The sequence below is a fragment of the Durio zibethinus genome, chromosome 17, assembly GCF_047325235.1.
Source record: "Durio zibethinus cultivar Kanyao isolate XHJ-2024 chromosome 17, ASM4732523v1, whole genome shotgun sequence".
Taxonomy (NCBI): Eukaryota; Viridiplantae; Streptophyta; class Magnoliopsida; order Malvales; family Malvaceae; genus Durio; species Durio zibethinus.
In genome coordinates, this window is record NC_143178.1 from 8,443,659 (window position 1) to 8,463,313 (window position 19,655).

Sequence of the window (19,655 nt, forward strand, 5' to 3'; positions counted from 1 at the left end):
TTTCTCCTCATTTATTGCCATCAAACCAACCAAATCGAATGAACTTCAAGTCAGATCAACCAAACTGGATGGCTCTTCCAGACAAACCGATTGCTTGATTCGTCGTCAGAGTTCAAAACGAAAATTCGAATCCAAATTCTTGAAATAAAACATAATTCCCACATCGATTAGATGAACTTTCACACTAATTTCAGATCATCTCGAACAATGGACCTCGGTGATCTTCAAGCTGGCTATGCACTTAATTCAAGATATATGCATGAAATCAGATCGCCATTAGGTCAAACCATGACTTAAGACTAATTATCTTCCAATATCGACCTCTATTGTAATGTCAGCTACAAGGAACCAAATTTCACGTCGTCCTTTTTTACTTGTCTAGCTAGTACGAAAATGTGTCAATTGCATACCCAACAGTTTGATATTTAGACTGCTAGATGGGGAGATAAAATGTTAGGGGCATTTGGTGGTTAAAAAGGCATAATAGTTTTTTTTTTTCTCATTAGAAGCCTTTTGTAGACAGTAAGACGTAATTTCGATATTTATGCTGACCTACACACTCATTACTATATCAGCTCGATCACGATCTTATTTTCTCTCGATGACTCTCTATCTTTTATCTACAAATATAAATATTCAAATATTATTAAAGTAAGTTCAATCTACTTCTAATTTCTCTTACTATTTTTTTTTACATTACTTATTTTGACTTCTATGTTGAGTGTAAATGTAAAAAATACTTTTTACTTTTACATTTAACTCCTAACTAGTCTTCTTTTCCACCTTTACTAAAACACCCTTGGATCGAAACTCAATACAAATAACAATCAAGTTCATGAAGTACACATAGGGCCTGGCATTGTGAAGGAGAGCCACGGTTAAATAAGCGGAGGCAGTGGCCATGGACAAGCATATAAGAGAGAATTTTTGTCCAATTTCTTGGCTTAATCTTCAACTAAGGTTACGGTTCTAGCACGTGGAAGCAACGGCTTTGGAAGACAGTAAACAAACGGCGTCGTACGAGAATGGTCAATGACGAGGGGCATAGGCGTCGTTACGTATGAAATGGGATGTCATTTTGGTAAAATTAGACAACATCGGATATCCAGTTGTCATTCGATGGATCGCTACGGAGATCAGCTCGTCACGAGATTCTGGTTTCTCTGCCCCCTTTCATACGGTCACGATTCTCCATAAGAAAAAAAAAAAAAAAGCCCATAACTCGATGATTCTCTTTCTTTCTCTCCCTAATACCGACTAACCTCTGTCCCCCCACTTCCCCTCCCACTCCCACTCTCCCTTCTCTTTCTTTTTCTTTCGCCACTGAGTTCGTTGTACCAGCTCAACCCGGTTCTTCAAATCGAACCCTTTCTCTCTCTCTCTCTCTCTCTCTCTCTCTCTCTCTCTCTCTCTGTCTCTTTTCGATTCCATGGGAAAGAATCTACAACGTCATCTCTGGAACCTCTATCAGCAGTCGTTTATTCTGTAGAAAAAATCACGAATAATTTTTTTTCTCTGTTGACCTTTTCTTTATTTGCAGTGAATCAAATGGCTCCCTGCCGTATGATTCTGCTATTTTTTACTCTTTCCTTTATCGTTCCTTCACTTGACGCCAGTGAAGGTGATGTTGATCCGATTTACAAGTAAGTTCACTCGATTTCCTTCTCTCGATTCGCTTTATATATTTTTTTTTGTTTAATTCTATTCGCAAGAAAATTTGGAGCTTCAATTAAAAAAAGTTTTGTTCTTTACTTCTGTTTTTGAAAATGTTTGTACTGTTTGTTGAAAGAGCTACCTTTTTGTTTTAATTTCTTCTTTTTGAAGGAAAAATGGACGAAAAGTTATTGGTGAATTTACTTTGAGATGCAAAATCTATGTTTTAGGCTGTTTAAATTCAATTCTACTTTGATTGAATTTTGTAAGTGGTGGCACTTAAAATAAGAAATTGTTAAAAAAGAAGCAATAATTACAGTTTTTATGGTGTTTGAAATTGCTGTATTTAGAATATTTCTCTTTTGGGTTATTTTGACGACCTTATCCCTAAATTGACTGTGATTCTCATGAGGTTGTTACGGCCATTCTTATGCGGTTTGTTCATTTATTAGGGCTTGTTTGGAGGAGTGTGAGAAAAGTGGGTGCGTGGGGGAAAGGTGCTTTCAACACTGTAAATTCTCATCTGATGGAAAACCAATTGATGGGCCATGGTATTTACAAGAGCCCCTTTATCAGAAATGGAAGCAGTGGGACTGTCGTTCTGATTGTCGGTACCACTGTATGATTGCTAGAGAGGAACAGAGAGAGAAACTTGGTGACAAACCGGTCAAATATCATGGAAAATGGCCTTTTCGACGTGTCTATGGGATTCAGGTTCTTAGTATATCACCTTTGTATCGTTGTTATGTTGTTTTTTGGATTGTTGTTCTTTTTAGTGTCTTAGTGATGGTTTATTCGGGTGTTTTCAGGAACCCGTTGCTGTAGCTTTCTCCGCACTAAGCCTTGCAATACAGTTTCATGGTTGGCTTTCCTTTTTTATCCTTCTGAATTATAAGTTGCCTTTGAGGCCTGATAAAAGGACTTATTATGAATATACTGGCTTGTGGCACATCTATGCCATCCTGGCAATGAACTTTTGGTTCTGGAGTGCTGTTTTTCACAGTCGGTAAGCAGTACTCTTTATGTTCCTTTGGACCAGTAATCTTTAAGCGACTATTTGGTTGTAGTACTAGGGTAACTTTAAAAGAGGGTTCAATGGTCCTTCCTGATGTCACAACTTAAAGAATGTTGGCAATGGATAAATTTCACCTAATACATTAGGAGAAATTTTCTTGAACCAGAGCCTGGGCCAGGTTCTTAGTCATGTAAGCCTCTTTAGACGCCTTCGTGAAGTAATTTGAGTGAAAAGGTTTTGACCATGTGTTCACCACAGCATTTATAGCGCAACTCACTGTCAACAATGATTTCCGATGTCCATAAGGGAGATGAGTCGGTGATAATTTAAGAAAGGTTGAATAATCAATATTTCTCTGAAAACAGAATAAGATATAATTAGATAGTTGGCCTTTGAGATAACTATTCTTATAATCATTGTATAATATTGTTGATTTTTTTATCGTTCTCTAACTTAATTAACTGTAGAGATGTTGAGTTGACAGAGAAGCTAGATTATTCATCTGCTGTTGCATTAGTTGGGTTCAGTCTTATTCTAGCAATACTACGGGCGTTTGATGTGAGAGATGAAGCTTCAAGAGTGATGGTTGCTGCTCCGCTAATTGCATTTGTGACAACACACATCTTGTATCTGAACTTTTACAAACTTGATTACGGTAATTCTTTGTTTATTAACCTCTATCCACTGAAAAGGATTATCAACATTCAATTAGCCTCTAGTCTTGGGCCTTGCATACAATAAAATTGTGGAAGCACTGATTCAGTTTGATTTTTTTATTTCAAAAAGTGCTGACTAAATTTAAAATAGCGCTGCCTAATAACTATTTGGATCCACCTGAACTTTCTTTCTATTGTATCTTTTTGAATTGCCCATCTCTTTGCTGAGATATTCTTTCATCATAAATACTCTTCTAGCCAATCATTTTATCTTTTTTGTCATAACTATATTTATTTATTTTTTAAATTAAAGAGTACTATTGAATATTGATTATCACTTAACAATCGGTTCATTTTGGCATCCTTTCTGACAAGTCAGATCTGTTTGCAGGTCTAAATATGAAAGTTTGTATGGCCATGGGTGTAGCTCAACTTCTCATTTGGGGAGTTTGGGCTGGTGTAACTAGCCATCCATCGCGCTGGAAGGTTTGGCTGTTCGTAGTGGGAGGAACCCTCGCTGTGCTCTTGGAAATATACGACTTCCCACCTTATAGGGGGTTTGTGGATGCTCATGCTCTCTGGCATGGTACTAGTATCCCTCTTACATACATTTGCTGGAGCTTTGTCAGGGATGATGCGGAGTTGAGGACTTCAACACTCCTTAAGAAAATAAAGTGATATTTCTTCTTTGGACGCATGCACTAACCAAATGGTGCAACCTATCAAGTGACCAAACTCACCCTTGATCAAGCCATCCTGTGAATGAAATATTAATGGCTCCTCGTGTCTATGCGTTTTTGTAGAATGCTTAACATGGCCAGCCTCTTTCGCATTTTGTTTGCTGACGGTTGAAATTTCTTCGCAATGCAAGGATATGCACTGTAATTCGAAGTCCAATTTGTTAGACTCTCTGTCTTTGTTTTTTCTCGCGATGATCGGTATATTCATAAAGGTAATCCAATTTCATTGTAAATTTTTTGTGTTATATCTTTCAACCAGCATGTTTTACTTGCATTGTTTGATTAGTCAGTCTTCTGTAGGAACGATGGCATATGTAAGCATTCTTATCATCTTTACATTGAATTTATTTTGTCCGAGTTTTTTCAATGAATTTCCCTGAAGCCAAGGAACGGTGGCATATGTAAGCATTCTTATCATCTTTACATTGAATTTAGTTTGTCCGAGGTTTTTCAATGAATTTCCCTGAAGCCAACTCAAAGTCTTAAGCTTTACGTTTCAGAAACATAGGAGATAAGGCCCATATGAATTAAACTTTGTTATTATTTGGGCCAAGCTGACAACGGGATGCTTCTATCAAAAGTTGGCTAAGCCTCGGGCTAACAGCCTGCCTAACACACACGGCAGGATCGATTCTTCACTGGTATCACATCACATCACATCACATAGCACAAAGGTTAAGCAAATCCTGGATGCATTGGGGGCAATTTTTAAACTGAACATCCCCTGTACTTCCCTCTTATTTCGGCACAAAGCTTTGGGTAACCGTTGTAGAAGCGCGTTCTCAATCGAGTAATATTTCTAAATTATTAACAAATTTTTTTTCTTATGAATTCGCTGACCCCACATTATCCACATTTGAGGAGAATTCATAAGCCTTAGTTCATACTGATGTCAGCAGCAAAATCCATATCATCTAATTTAAAAAACATCTTTTGAAGTTAATTTTAAAAAAGGCACATCCCAAATGTCGGATAGTCTAATTCACTCACAATAATTCCAATAATTTGTCGTTGAATTCAATTAATTATACGCAAAAACCATTGTCAATGAAAATTCTTTCAAATTAGTGCCAGCTAGTTACAAGTTAAACCGCTTGTTTGTGCTTTTTCTTGCGATTTTTTTCAATAAACAAAATCAAAGTTTGATAAAATTAGTTTGTGTTGATTCAAAAAATTTAATATTTAAATTTTAATATCTATAATTATTTTTCATATTAACAGATTAAGTCTTCTTTGTAAAAAACAAAAATACTAATTCTACTAGAACGATGCTTCCTTAAATTGCGGCTTTTGATTAGAATATATATATATATATTCAAAAATTTGCTCATGCATTGATATTTTTTTAATTTCATGACAAATTTTGTCCAACAATTATTTATTTTGATTTTTTTATGTAAAAACGTTGACTCTCATCTGTGAATCTATTATTTTTCCCCCTAATATTATCCGTACTTATAAAAATATTAAAGTACAGACACAAAAGAAAAAGCCACGCTACGTCGATATAGTACAGTAATAATGTGTCCCAACTGTATATACTTGAATCGCCTAAAATTGATCTAATTTAAATTGAATGACTCCAGAGAGGTACATAATCATCGGCAGCATCAAGTTGATGTTCATCCCCGTCGTACCCACAACAAGGAGGAGACATCATCATACCTGCCGCCATGTTTGCGAAAAACTTTTGTGTCCCAAACACCGCCTCCTCGTCCAAATAAAACCCATTTTCAGACACTTTCATTTTCTCCACCTCCGTCTCTTCACCTCTCTTTGCATCATCTCCACAGTTCCCATCCGAATGCTCAGCCGGTCGAAAAGCCTCCGCCGCCTCTGCCGCCACCTTCTGAATGTCCTTTGGATCACTAGAAGTGGGTACCGGAAGCCTCCAAGCAGAATCCGCGAAGTTCAGACATGCTAACCTTCCTCTCAGTGCTATCGCCGCCACGTCATGTGCACGAGCCGCCATCTCCGCGGTTGGAAAAGTCCCCAGCCAAATCCTGGACCTCTTATTAGGCTCCCTCACTTCACAAACCCACTTCCCGGAGTTCCTCCGACGGACTCCACGGAACACCGGGTGCCGAGTCTCCCGGAATTTCGTCCTCCCCGCTGGCTTCTTCGGATAACTCGAAGCTAACATCACATCTTCATCTGAAAAATTTTTTGGACGACAAGTGCCACTTCCACTATCCGACGGAGGTGACGAAGCCGATCCAGAATCGACTGTCTTATAAAGTTGACAAAAAAAATCCATTTCAAAAAAGAACGAATAAAACAGGAAATTCAAAGAAGTTGAACTTTCAGTTAAACAGACGTTGGACTTTGAGTAATTGACTGAGAAGTTTAATAACTGTCAACTTTCAGTTGAGTAAGCTCACAAAAGCCTTGGAAGTAAAAGAAAAAAAATGATGAGCTTTTGCCACTAGTAAATGTGAATAAGAAGTGTGAAGTGAAATGGCGTTATATAAATATATATATATATATATCTGAAGTTTTGCAGATCGTTTTAAAAGTGAGGATTTTTACAGATTAAAAAAGGGGCGAACGCGGGATTGAAGAGGATCCAGGCTGTGGCTTTGTGGGATAAGGGGTTGGCATCCGCGCTTTCTACAGAGATTTGGGAATAAGACGGATTCTTAGAGCAAGACTGGGCTCCTCAGCCAGCTGCCCCTGTTTTCAGACTAGTTGTGGATCAACCAGGATAACGCACGTGTCTGTTTGACATGTTTTTCTTTTTCGGATTTGGTATTTAACAATTTGACTGCTAAAGTTTTAGATTTTGTTTTTTACGTTGGATAGAATGCAATTGTGGCTGTCGGAGTCAAAAGGGTCAGCTTCAGCATTATCTATTGCATTATGAGGAGACAATTTACTCGCACGATTAACTAGACAAAATTTAGATTAAGATATTTAATTTAATTTTTTAAATTTAACACAAAATTTAAACTTATAAATGGATAGAATTTAATATATAAAATTTAAACTTATCAATATTTATTCAATAATAAAATTGTTAATTTTTTATTTATTGATTTTTTCATAGAGTTGTAGATATGTATTATTTAAAATCTTGTTATATTATACTCTTTTCATTTAGTTTTTATTCATTTTTTATGTTTTAAATTTTAAATTTTAATCTAAGATCTAAAACTTTTTGTTTTATGTTTTAAATTTTTTCGTAATTTTTGTTTTTACAAGTAAAAATTATAAAAAAAATAATTTATAAAAAGTTTTAAATTAAACAAAATACGTTAAAATAAATTTTTTAAAATTCTATAAAAAAATATAAAATAAGATAGATAAATTATAATTAATTTCATAATTAATATTTATTCTTTTACAAATAGGATTCGTAATTAACAACGAACTAAAACAAAATTTGTAATCAACATGTATTTCATATATACACATATCTAAAAAGGTACATATGCATGTAGTTAATGTTAAGCACATGGTCTCATTGCTAAAGCTTCTTGAACAATTAGACAAATTTTATTACTAAATTTGGTTCAAATCATAACTTGAAGTGTATAATATGTTGTTGGCCTTGAATTGATTAAGAGTTTTGATTTAACAAAATAAAAAATTTGTCAAACTTGTTTCAATTTTGTCTAAGCTTAAATTGAATATTTTTTTCACCCTTTTATCTTGTCAAAATTCATTTGAGAATCAAAACAACTCAAATTCTCGAAACAAAACATGATTTATGCAAATTTGATAGAAGGGATCGATCCCCTAGCAAAAGGGGTCGATCCTGTTTTCAACCAGAATCTAAAGTTCTCAAGATTTGATAAAAATCGATCGATCCCCTTTCTGTAGGGATCGATTGGTTGGGGTTTCAAGCTGAACGGATCGATCCCCTCATTCAAGGGATCATCACTTTTTCATACAAAATGTTTGTATCGTGTAATTTTTCAGAAAATGAATCAATCCCATCACATAGAGGATCGATCACCTAAGGTAAGGGATCGATACCCTCTTAAAGAGATTGATCGATTGCTCAGATAGAATGTTTCCTAAGTTCGAAAACCTAGAAAAAAGATCGATCCCTCTTAAAAGGGATCGATCGGTTGCTCAGACAGAATGTTTTCGAGTTTGAAAACCCAAAAAAAAGGATCGATCCCCTCTTAAAGGGATTGATCGGGTAAGGCAAATCAGGCACAAAATCGAGCCTTTTTCAACATGAACCAATCGATCCCCTATAATAAGGGATCGATCCCTTGAAGGCTAACAACTCTCAAAGGCTATTTTTTTGTCTGAATTTTTACAGGTTTGAAGCATTAAATGCAATCCAATGGGTCTCAACTGCTTCCTAACATAAATAAAGCATTCCACTGCAAACAAAAAAAAAATGAAAGCCAAGGAAAATTATTGCCATTCACCTACCAATCTGCTCAAGCATTCAAAGCTGTTCCAAGTTAGAAAAGTGCAAAATTCATATAATTTCTTTCTCTATTTTGTTGTCTATACCACTGTGTACTTCAAATTAGCAAACATCCAACCTTTGAGAGGTTCTTAGAGTTTGTAAAACACTTCATATTTCTATATTGTAAGTTTGTAAGCTTAAGGAAAATGATAACCCTTAAGTGTATAGTGTGTTGAGTTTGTAAAGCTTAGAGAAGCTTGGTTGTAATCTTTAACACTTATTATGGATTGAACTTCTTGGCAAGAGAGGCTAAGGGATAAGACGTAGGTGCTTAAGAAAATGACTGAATCTCTATAAATCTCGGTGTTATATTCTCTATCCCTATTTCTCATTTACTTTCAATTATTATATTTAATTGTTTAGCAAAATTTATGCTTATTGAATATTGTACTTCAAAAATTTATTAAAATCCAATTCACCCTCCCTCTTAGTTTATTTCAAATCTTTGAGCTAACAATTGGTATCAAAGATAGTACTCTTTTTTTGTAGGTTTAACAGCCCAAGAGTGATCCTGAAAATGGTTCAAAAAAATATGGTAATCAATGTGAAAGAACTATCTTCAAGCTATAACAACTATACTGACCAACAAGAGGTATGTCTTATGACAAATGAAATAGTTGCAACATCTCTTGAAAGTGAAGGGCATTCAATTGTTAGACTTTCTCTTTTTGCTGGTGACAACTACTCCTATTGGAAGACTAGGATGAGGTTGTTCATTCAAGCTAATGATTATGAAGTCTGGAGGGTTATTGTAAATGTCCTCAAATTCCAATAAAGATGGTGGATGGTAAGGAAATGATCAAGCTAGAGAGTGAATGGGATGTCAATGACATGAAGATGGCTCAACTCAATGTCAAAACAATGCATACACTATTTTATGCATTGAGGCCAAGTGAGTACAATAGATTTTTTTATGCAAAAATGTAAAAAAAATTTAGGATAAGCTAGCTATTACTCATGAAGGTACTAACCAAGTGAAAGAGATAAAAATTGACATGCTCACTTACGATTACAAGCTATTCAAGATAAAATTAGATGAAACCATTAGTGAGATGTCAAATCATTTCACCGACATCATTAATGGTTTAAAGGCTTTTGAAAAGACTTACTCAAATGTGAAAATGGTGAAAAAAATTTTTAACAGTCTATCAAAGAGCTAAAAAGCCAAAGTGCCAGCTATTGAAGAGTCTAAAAACCTTCACACACTCTCTTTGGATGAACTAATAGGCTCTCTCCTTACCTATGAAATGAAGATCAAAAGGGGATAAGAACCAATCAAGAAAGGTGGCATTACTTTTAAATCTACCTTTCAAGAAGATGAAAAAAAATTTAGACAAAAGAAAGATTATGAAGATGAAGAGATGGCCATGTTTGCAAAAAGATTCAAGAAGTTCATGAGAATGAACAAGTTTTTCAATAGAAAAAGATCACAAAAGGAGATGACTAAAGGGGAATCAAGTAGAGAGAAATGGACCCAATTATTTGTTATGAATACAACAAACCAGATCACATTAAACTTGATTATCTTTTGTGAAAAAGGTAAAACATGATAAAGCCAAAAAAGAAAGCTATGGTAGCAACATGGAGTGATAGTGACTTCTCTGATGATGAATCAAATAAATAAAAAATAGTCAATCTATATCTCATGACTTTTGATGAGTCCAAGGTAACCTCTAGTTCATGTGATTTAAATTCATACACATTTGATGACTGCAAGATGCCTATAATGAGTTAGCTATAGAATTTGAGAACATTAACATGAAATATAAAAAAAATAGTCTCTAAATTGAAATTAGAAAATGAATCATTGACTAAAGCAAAAGAAGACTTAGAAAAGGAAGTTGAACTCTTGAAATTGAATGTCAATGACTTGACTAAGAAAAATGAAAATTTGCATAATTCATTTTCTAGATTTTATATAGGACATTAAAAGTTTAATGACATGCTTGAAACATAAAGAGCTTTCTTTGACAAAGATGGACTAGGTTATAATGGTGGTAACAAAGAAACTCATTTAAAGAATTTCTTTATTAAGCTAAATGATTCATCCAGCATATGTGCACATTGTCATAAATTGGGTCATTCAATACCATATTGTCCCTTGAAAAAAATCACTTATAGAGGTAAGCTCATTAGGAGAGTGTGGATTCCAAAAGAAGTTAGCACATCTCAAGATGAGATTACTAAAATAAAGTGTATTTTAAAAGGCACAAAAATTGTTAGTACTAACATTCAATGACCCAAAAAAATTTAAGTACCCAAATTAAAAATTTAATTGTGTTTTTGTAGGTGGATGAACATTGCTACAAAGTCAATTCAAGCAAGAACAATTCATGATACCTTGATAGTGGATGTTCAAAACATATGACCGAGGATAAAACTCTTTTTAAGGACTTGAAAGTTAAAAGTGGAGGAGATGTTACATTTGGTGACAACTCTAAAGGCCAAATTGAAGGGATTGGCTCAATTGGTAACAATTCTTCTACTACTATTAAAAATTTTTACTTGTGAAAGGACTCAAGCATAACTTGCTTAGCATTAGTCAATTGTGTGATAAAGGATTTAAGGTTGTGTTTGAATCCATGTGCTGTCAAGTAATTGATATCAAAACTAACAAACTTATTTTTGTTGGACATCATCAAAGAAATATTTATGTAGTGCATCTAAATGATCTATCTTTTAAAAATGTTTATTTTATGGCTAAAAAAAAAATGAGAGTTGGATTTGGCATAGAAGGCTTGGACATACAAGTATGTATGTAATTTCAAAACTTTCTCAAAAAGATTTGGTTGTTGGTTTGTCAAGGTTAAAATATGAAAATGACAAGGTTTGTGATGCATATGCTCAAGAAAAACATAGAAGAACTTTTTTCAAACCTAAGAATTGCATTTTAACTACTAGACATCTTTAACTACTTCATATTGATCTTTTTGACCCTACTAGAACAATGAGTCTTGGTGGAAAACAATATGAGTTTGTTATTATTGATGATTTTACTAGATTCACATGGGTTCTCCTTTTGCATTCAAAGAATGAGGCTTTGGAAAAATTCATCACTTTTAGCAAACAAATACAAAATGAAAAAGGTTATTCAATTACTAGTATTAGAAGTGATCATGGAAAGGAATTTAAAAATCTTGGCTTTAATGTATTTTGTAGTGAAAATGGTATTAGCCACAATTTTTCTGCTCCTAGAACTCAACAAAATGGGGTAGTGGAAATGAGAAATAGAACTTTAAAAGAAATGGCTAGAATCATGCTTTGTGAAAATAATTTACCTAGATATTTTTGGGCAGAAGCTATAAATACTTTTTGTTATATTATAAATAGAGCTATGATTAGGCCAATTTTGAAAAAAAATCTCCTATGAGTTTTTTAAAGGAAAAAAGCCTAACATAAGCTATTTTCATCCTTTTGGTTGCAAATACTTTATTTTGAACAATGAAAAAGATGATCTTGGTAAATTTGATGCAAAAAATGATGAAGGGATTTTTTTAGGATATTCTTTGAATTCAAAAGCTTATAGAGTTTTTAATAAATGAATATTAGTGGTTGAAGAATCTATACATATTATTTTTTATGAGTCTAACCCACTTTCGAGAAAGGTGCTTCTTGATGATGATGTAGGTATACTTCAAAAAAGGATCAATGATGCACCTCATGACATTGAAAAGAAGAATCAAAAGGAAGTTGATGAGTTTTTGGATGAGCCACAACACATAGAGAGAGAGCCAAATCATCCTAGAGAAATGAGGTATATCAAAGATAATGAAATCATTGGTGATCCAACTCAAGGGGTAAGAACTAGATCTTCTTATAATGTATGCAATTATGTTACCTTCCTATCTCATTTTGAACCTAAAAATATAGATGAAGCCTTAAGAGATGATCATAGGATATTAGGCATGCAAAAAAAATTGAACCAATTTGAAATAAGCCAAGTATGAAATCTTGTACCTAGGCCTAATGATCATCCTACCATAGGCATAAAATGGGTTTTTAAGAATAAAATGGATGAACATGAGAATGTTATTAGAAACAAAGCTAGATTGGTAGCTTAAAGGTATAGTCAAGAAGAGAAAATTGATTATGATGAAACCTATGCCTCGGTTGCAAGGTTAGAGGCCATAAGAATGTTGCTTGCATTTGTATGTTTTAAAAATTTTAAGCTTTTTCAAATGGATGTCAAGAGTGCATTTCTTAGTGGTTTTATAAATGAAAAAGTGTATGTGAGCAACCTCCCAATTTTGAAATCCAAAATTTTCAAATCATGTGTATAAATTGACAAAAGCATTATATGATTTAAAACAAGCTTTTAGAGCTTGGTATGAAAGATTGTCAAATTTTTTGGTAGAAAATGATTTTAATAGAGAGAAGGTTGATACTACACTTTTTATTAAAACAAAAAGAAAAGATATTTTCATAGGGTAAATTTATGTTGATGATATTATATTTGGTGTTACTAATGAAACTTTTTGTCAAGAATTTGCTAAGATTATGTAAGGTGAATTTGAAATGAGCATGATGAGAGAACTCACATTCTTCTTGGGACTACAAGTAAAGCAAGCAAAAGTGGCACCTTCATCAATCAAGCCAAATACATCAAGGATTTACTTATAAGGTTGGATTAGAAGAATCAAAGCCTTGCTTAACACTAATGAGCACTTCAACAAAACTTGACAAGGATGAATGAAGTAAATGTATTGACTCTAAACTATATAGGTTTATGATTGGTTCATTGCTATATCTCACTACAAGTAGACATGATATTATGTTTAGTGTATGTTTATGTGCTAGATTTCAATCTTCACCTAGAGAATCACATTTATCTGCTGTCAAAAAAATTTTTAGGTACCTTAAGGACACCCTTAATTTAAGATTATGGTATCTAAAAGGTTCATCTTTTGCTTTACATGCCTATTCCGATGCTGATTTTGGTGGGTGCAAAATTGATAAAAGAAAGCACTTTTGGTACTTATTAATTGTTTGAAAATATGCTTATATCATGGTTTTTCAAAAAATAAAATAGTGTTATTTAATTTATAACCGAAGCTAAATATGTGGCAGTCGAAAGTTGTTGTGCCCAAGTTTTGTGGATTAAGCAACAATTGAAGGATTTTGGAATAACCATGGATCATATTCCCATTAAATGTAACAATACTAATGCCATCAATCTCACCAAAAATCTAATTCAACACTCTAGAACCAAACATATCGAAATTAGGTATCATTTTATTAGAGATCATGTTCAAAAAGGTGATATTGTGCTTGAATATATGGATATCTTGCATCAACTAGCTGATATCTTCATAAAACCTCTTGATAAGGATATATTTTATGCAATTAAAAGTGAACTTGACAGGATGAATGTTCCTTGAAGTGGATTTCTTGATGTTATGATGAATAGTACACTATTGATTAATCTAATGTGTGTTTATCTAAATTTTTCTATAATTTGTGCATGATTGTATGCTTGAATGATCATAATGCATGTTTTTCAAATCTTTTTATTAAAAAAAAATGCTACAGCTCAAATCATTCGATCTCTTTTTGGAATGGATCGATTGGTTCTTCACCCAATAGCCATATTAAAGGGAAAACATAAGGAATCGATCAATCCCCTTAGTAAATGATCAATCGAATAAGTAGGCAATAGCCAATTTTTGTTCAACCCATGAACCGATCGATCCCCTTTAGGACAAGATCGATCAGATATTCAACCAATAGCTATAAGAAGTCTAAAATGAACAAAATCGATCGATCTCCTTCAAAATAGATTGATCGATTCCATGCAAAGACCCATAATCGATCGATCCCCTGCTTCAACCAATCAATCGAATCATGCTTTTTAGGTGTAATAAAGTCGGGTCTCTCTCAATTTCACTGATCATTTCAGATTTCCTCTCCCATCCTCTCTAAACTTTAAACACTTCTCACAAAAAATTGCTCATTCTTAACTCCATCTTTTATCGATTCCTTTATTCCAACTTGATTTCTTACCAAAATTTCTCCCTGAAACCCATTAATTTCACCTCAAAATGGTCCTAAAAACCAAAGTTACTGCCAGACGAAAGAACCCCTCATGGGAGGCTTCAAGCTCCACGATGAAGTCATTCTTCAATCAAAACTTTAATAGTCTAGAGGTAAAGGATCTATATGATATGAACTTTGCCCATTAGGAAGTCAAGCACGGAAGGGTAATTTCCTTAGATTTCTTTCGATCCATAGACTTCCCTTACCTACATATCTTTGAGGCATTTAGTTGGCTATATTACTTATGTATGGAGGCCCTATTATTTGAGAACTTAGTAAGAGTTTTCTATAGTAATGCAAGTTGTATGCAGATTGAAGGAACAAATAGGCATTATCTTGATACGTTTAGAACTTATGTGATGAAAAAGAAAATTTTAGTCACTAAGTAAGTGTTAGCTAAAGCATTCAAGCTAGATGATGAGGGATAAATAGACACTAAATGTGACATAGTGCAACTTGCATAATACATCTTTAGCAGTCAAACTCTACAAGTTGCTCCCACTCAAGCTTCTAGGTTACCTATGCATGATAGATTGCTCCACCTCATTGTTACCTATGTTTTATCACCTTTTGGGACATAGTACTCCACCATTAGGAAGCAAGATTATTAGTGGAAGTATAAGATTAAGAATGGACATAAACCAAATTTGGTGCATTTCATTTTTCATGATATGATGGGAGTGATGCATAACAAAGATTACACTTTGGTATATGGGTATGCAATCAGTAATTTGTTGAGGCATTTGGAGGTAAACACTAGAGGAGATAAGCAAATGACCTTCAATGACCCCTTTAGTATTCTTGGAGTTCTTACACTGCATAACATAGGGTATAATCAAAATACAGTTGGATTATGGGTCAAAAAGGGTGACATTGACGTTACACAAGAAAAGGGAGAAGAGCAAGAACCTATGGCTATGCCTAAACAACAAGATGAACTCCCTACCCAACCATTCCACACTTAAGGAACCTTAGAGATGGTCTTGCTTCAGATAAACAGCTTGCATTCAATGGTTGGCAACATAAACACTAGATTGGAGACTATAGAAGAAACTTAACATGAGCTGGTAACATAAGTTTGCCATCTTCGAGCTAATGTTAAGAACATGAGATCTACATACTCGTACATAAGGTAACCATTTTCTCACTCTTCTCATCCTCATCAGTCTTTCCATTCTCCACTTCCACCACAATGAACTTCATTAGTGTCATCCCTTGTGTTTTCCCACATTATTATATTTTGTAAATCTAACTTTACATTTTGGTTTGTAACTATTGGCACTTGATCTTTATATCAATAAAATATATCTTTCATTTTATTATTGTGTGCTATTGTTGTGTTGTTTAATGATTGATGATTAAGTGGCCTTGAATTGATTTTCTCTCATTTGGTTTCATTTTGCTTTATTTCATCCTTTTTGCTATGACAAAAAGGGGGAGAAATATTGTATGAAAAATTGCTTTGATGACTCTAATGATATTGGTTTGGTGATATTGAGTTTGCTTAGTTAGTTATAACTAATGCTTAAATTCAAGGGGAGTTATATTCTTTACGGGGAGTTGGTTTTTCATAGATTAAGGGGAAGCTTGTTTTTCAAAAGGAAAAATGTTTTTAAGCAAATATTTCACTTGGTTTTGTCATATAAAAAAGGGGGAGATTGTTGACCTTGAATTGATTAAGAATTTTGTTTTGAAAAAATAAAAAATTTGCCAAACTTATTTCAATATTGTCTAAGCTTAAATTGAACATTTTTTCACCATTCTATCTTGCCAAAATTCATTTGAGAATCAATACAACTCAAATTCTCAGAACAAAACATGATTTATGCAAGTTTTGATAGAAGGGATTGATCCTGTTTTCAACCAGAATCGAAAGTTCTCAAGATTTGACAAAAATCGATCGATCCCCTCTCTGTAAGGATCGATTGGTTAGGGTTTCAAGCTGAATGGATCGATCCCCTCATTCAAGGGATCGATCACTTTTTCATACAGAATGTTTGTATCGTGTAATTTTTCAGAATGAATCGATCCCATCACATAAAGGATCGATCACCTAAAGCAAGGGATCGATCTCCTCTTAAAGGAATCGATTGATTGCTCAGATAGAATGTTTCCCAAGTTTAAAAACCCAAAAAAATGATCGATCTCCTCTTAAAAGGGATCGATCGGTTGCTCAAACAGAATGTTTCCCAATTCAAAAACCCAAAAAAGGGATCGATCCCTTCTTAAAGGGATCGATCGGGTAAGGTAAATCAGGCACAAAATTGAGCCTTCTCCAACATAAACCAATCGATCCCTTATGACAAGGGATCGATCTCCTGAAGGCTAACAACTCTCAACGACTATTTTTTTATCTAAATTTTTATAGGTTTAAAGCATTAAATGCAATCCAACGGCTCTCAACTTTTTCCTAACTATAAATCAAGCATTCCATTGTAGACCAACAAAAATAAGAGCCAAGGAAACTTATTGCCATTCACCTACCAATCTGCTCAAGCATTCAAAGCTGTTCCAAGTTAGAAAAATGGAAAATTCATATCAGTCTTTCTTTATTTTGTTGTCTATACCACTGTGTACTTCAAATTAGCAAACAACTAACCTTTGAGAGGTTCTTAGAGTTTGCAAAACATTTCATATTTTTGTATTATGAGTTTGTAAACTTAAGAGGAAGGATAACCCTTAAGTGTATAGTGTGCTGAGTTTGTAAAGCTTAGAGAAGCTTGGCTGTAATCTTCAACACTTATAGTGGATTGAACTCATTGGTAAAAGAGGCTAAGAAAGAGGACGTAGATGCCTAAGAAAGGATCAAACCTCTATAAATCTCGATGTTATATTCTCTATCCTTATCTCTCATTTACTTTCAATTATTGTGTTTAATTGTTTAGCAAATTTGTGCTTATTGAATATTGTACTTCAAAAATTTATTAAAAACCAATTCACCCCCCTTTTGATTTATTCCAAATCTTTGAGCTAACACATGTCAATTAAGAATTAGATATAATATAAATGGAATGTTAAACCTTAATTTTACACAATCTAACTATTTGAATGGACCTTGACCTCATCTTAGCTATTGCATCACAAATGATAAAACAACTTTTCTTATCTGTGAAGCACTATTTTAAAATCATAAAAAGTAAATACATTTAATTTTAAAATATTAAAGATTAATTTTTTATGAGGTGTAATTGTTTAGTTTATTATTGATGTATTAATTTTACATATAAATTATGTATCAAATATAAATCCATATATATATATATGTATATGCATATATATGTAAAGGGATATTATGAGTTTTATGAAGTTAAGAGTTTGTATTGTTTAAACTATTATTATTGCTATTCCTTAAAAAAAAAAAAAATTAAATATATATTAATAGTTATATAAACACTTATTAATTTAATGATATAACTTTCAAAATTTTAATGTACTCTAAATATCTTCATCTATGATAATAATGATTCAAATGAACGTTAGTTTCTATTTGGTTTATGCAAATCATTAACCAAGTTCATAATTTAACTATTTAAATAATTGAATATTAAATTTAAATTTTAGAATTAGACATATGCTAGTAAAGATTGATTTAGAAGTTATAATTCAAATGATACCCAAACCTATTTGAAACAAAAAATGAGCAATTAAGAAATCAATCTTGTCATACTCACTCAAAACCATGAATAAGTTTTCTAGGTGCAATTTAAAAAAAAAAAATAGTAGTAGAATGAAAAAAAGTTATAGAAAGAAATTTTTAAGTCGATAGATTTGTTGAATTGATATGAATCAATAAAAAGTTATATTTAATTTCTTTTGTTAATAATCTCTTTTGATGAATAATTTATAAATTTAATATAAGTTTTCATTAAAACTTATGACATACTTTTATTGTGAAATAATATATTAGTCTAATATTTTTTAAAAAAGAATTTTTTTGACCAGTTAAGAAAAACTGACAATGAATTATGGATGAGAAAGTTATTTGTAAATTTTATAATTTAAAATAAAATATGATAATATGATAAAAATATAATAAAAAATGATATAAATTAAAATTTTATTAATAATTATATATAAATTTAATAAAATAAAAAAATATATTTTATATTTTTATATCAATATAAATTATAATATTTAATTATATAAATAAAATATAGCATAAATATATAAATTTTAATATTTTGTAAAATATGAATACACCAAACCTTAAAACTACTTACAATTTCACGAAAACTTATATGGAAAACAAATGGGAAAAAATGAGGTGGCAACCCCAAAGATACCTTTTCAGAGTGACATCACACGATTTCCAACACATGGTTGACAATTAAATCCTTTCCAACGACCGCAAAAAATACAAAAGCGACTTTGGTTTTGTTGAGTTTGAGATAGAGTTTTTTTTTTTGCACTAATATAAAATAAAATATTTATTCCTAATAAAGGTATTTATAATCTTATTTACATAAACGAGATACTTAATGCCACATCATTGTTATTATTCTTTTCCCATCTATGTGACAAACAAACTCCCAAAGATAGTCTCACTTCATTTGATTTCCATTTTTATTAAAATATTATTTGTGCAACCAATCCAAACTAAGCTCTATCCTGAATAATCTAGAGGAAGGATATGAAGCCAAGTAACAAGAACCTAGAGTTTATTCACCTCCCGTTCATCTTTGAGTTTTGTTGGTAAGAAACGAGTGCTTAAAGACTCAGACGGCTTCTGATTTCAATCACTCAAAAGGATTTTAAGTAAAACTTCCCATTTTGTTTATAATTAAAGCATTTTGTTCATTTGAACCAAAGTTGGTTTGTACTTCAATTTTCTTTACAATTCATATTGTTGATCTAAATGTGAAGGAGTGGAGGGAAGAGAGTAAGGGCCACTCATATTGACAATAAAGAATGGAATTCAATTAGTGGATGTTTATGTTGAAATGCAGTTAACTAGATTGTGGTTCAAATTTGATCTAGGTTTAGACAAAATTTATGAGTAGGTTAATTGCATTACCAACATTAGCTTTTCTGTAACATTTGTGCAAAAGCAAAGAATCCTAGAGAGACTAAGCACTATTATGTGCTGTGCAAAATGGGTATTTCCCTCGGCACTTTTAGTGCAATCCAAG

At 32.8% G+C, this 19,655-nt stretch overlaps 2 protein-coding genes across 2 annotated transcripts; one reads left to right on the top strand and one right to left on the bottom strand.

Moving 5' to 3' along the window:
* The first annotated feature begins 1,119 nt into the window (after positions 1 to 1,119).
* Positions 1,120 to 4,431, top strand: LOC111274414 (uncharacterized). The gene is made up of 5 exons (XM_089746414.1): positions 1,120 to 1,643; positions 2,106 to 2,367; positions 2,463 to 2,659; positions 3,136 to 3,323; positions 3,716 to 4,431. Exons 1-5 carry the CDS (start codon positions 1,549 to 1,551, stop codon positions 4,000 to 4,002), a joined length of 1,029 nt encoding a protein of 342 aa, XP_089602540.1. The 5' UTR covers positions 1,120 to 1,548; the 3' UTR covers positions 4,003 to 4,431.
* Positions 4,432 to 5,375: 944 nt separating this feature from the next.
* Positions 5,376 to 6,528, bottom strand: LOC111281364 (dehydration-responsive element-binding protein 1A-like). The gene has a single exon (XM_022869094.2). The coding sequence runs from the start codon at positions 6,319 to 6,321 to the stop codon at positions 5,632 to 5,634; it is 690 nt and encodes a 229-aa protein (XP_022724829.1). The 5' UTR covers positions 6,322 to 6,528; the 3' UTR covers positions 5,376 to 5,631.
* Between the last annotated feature and the right edge of the window lie 13,127 nt (positions 6,529 to 19,655).

Excerpts from the sequence above, each read along its gene's own strand:
- LOC111281364 (XM_022869094.2), bottom strand. The coding sequence starts at position 6,321 with ATGGATTTTTTTTGTCAACTTTATAAGACAGTCGATTCTGGATCGGCT.
- LOC111274414 (XM_089746414.1), top strand. The coding sequence starts at position 1,549 with ATGGCTCCCTGCCGTATGATTCTGCTATTTTTTACTCTTTCCTTTATC. Across the intron at positions 1,644-2,105 it reads GATGTTGATCCGATTTACAA|GGCTTGTTTGGAGGAGTGTG; the intron begins GTAAGTTCACTC and ends TTCATTTATTAG. Across the intron at positions 2,660-3,135 it reads AGTGCTGTTTTTCACAGTCG|AGATGTTGAGTTGACAGAGA; the intron begins GTAAGCAGTACT and ends AATTAACTGTAG.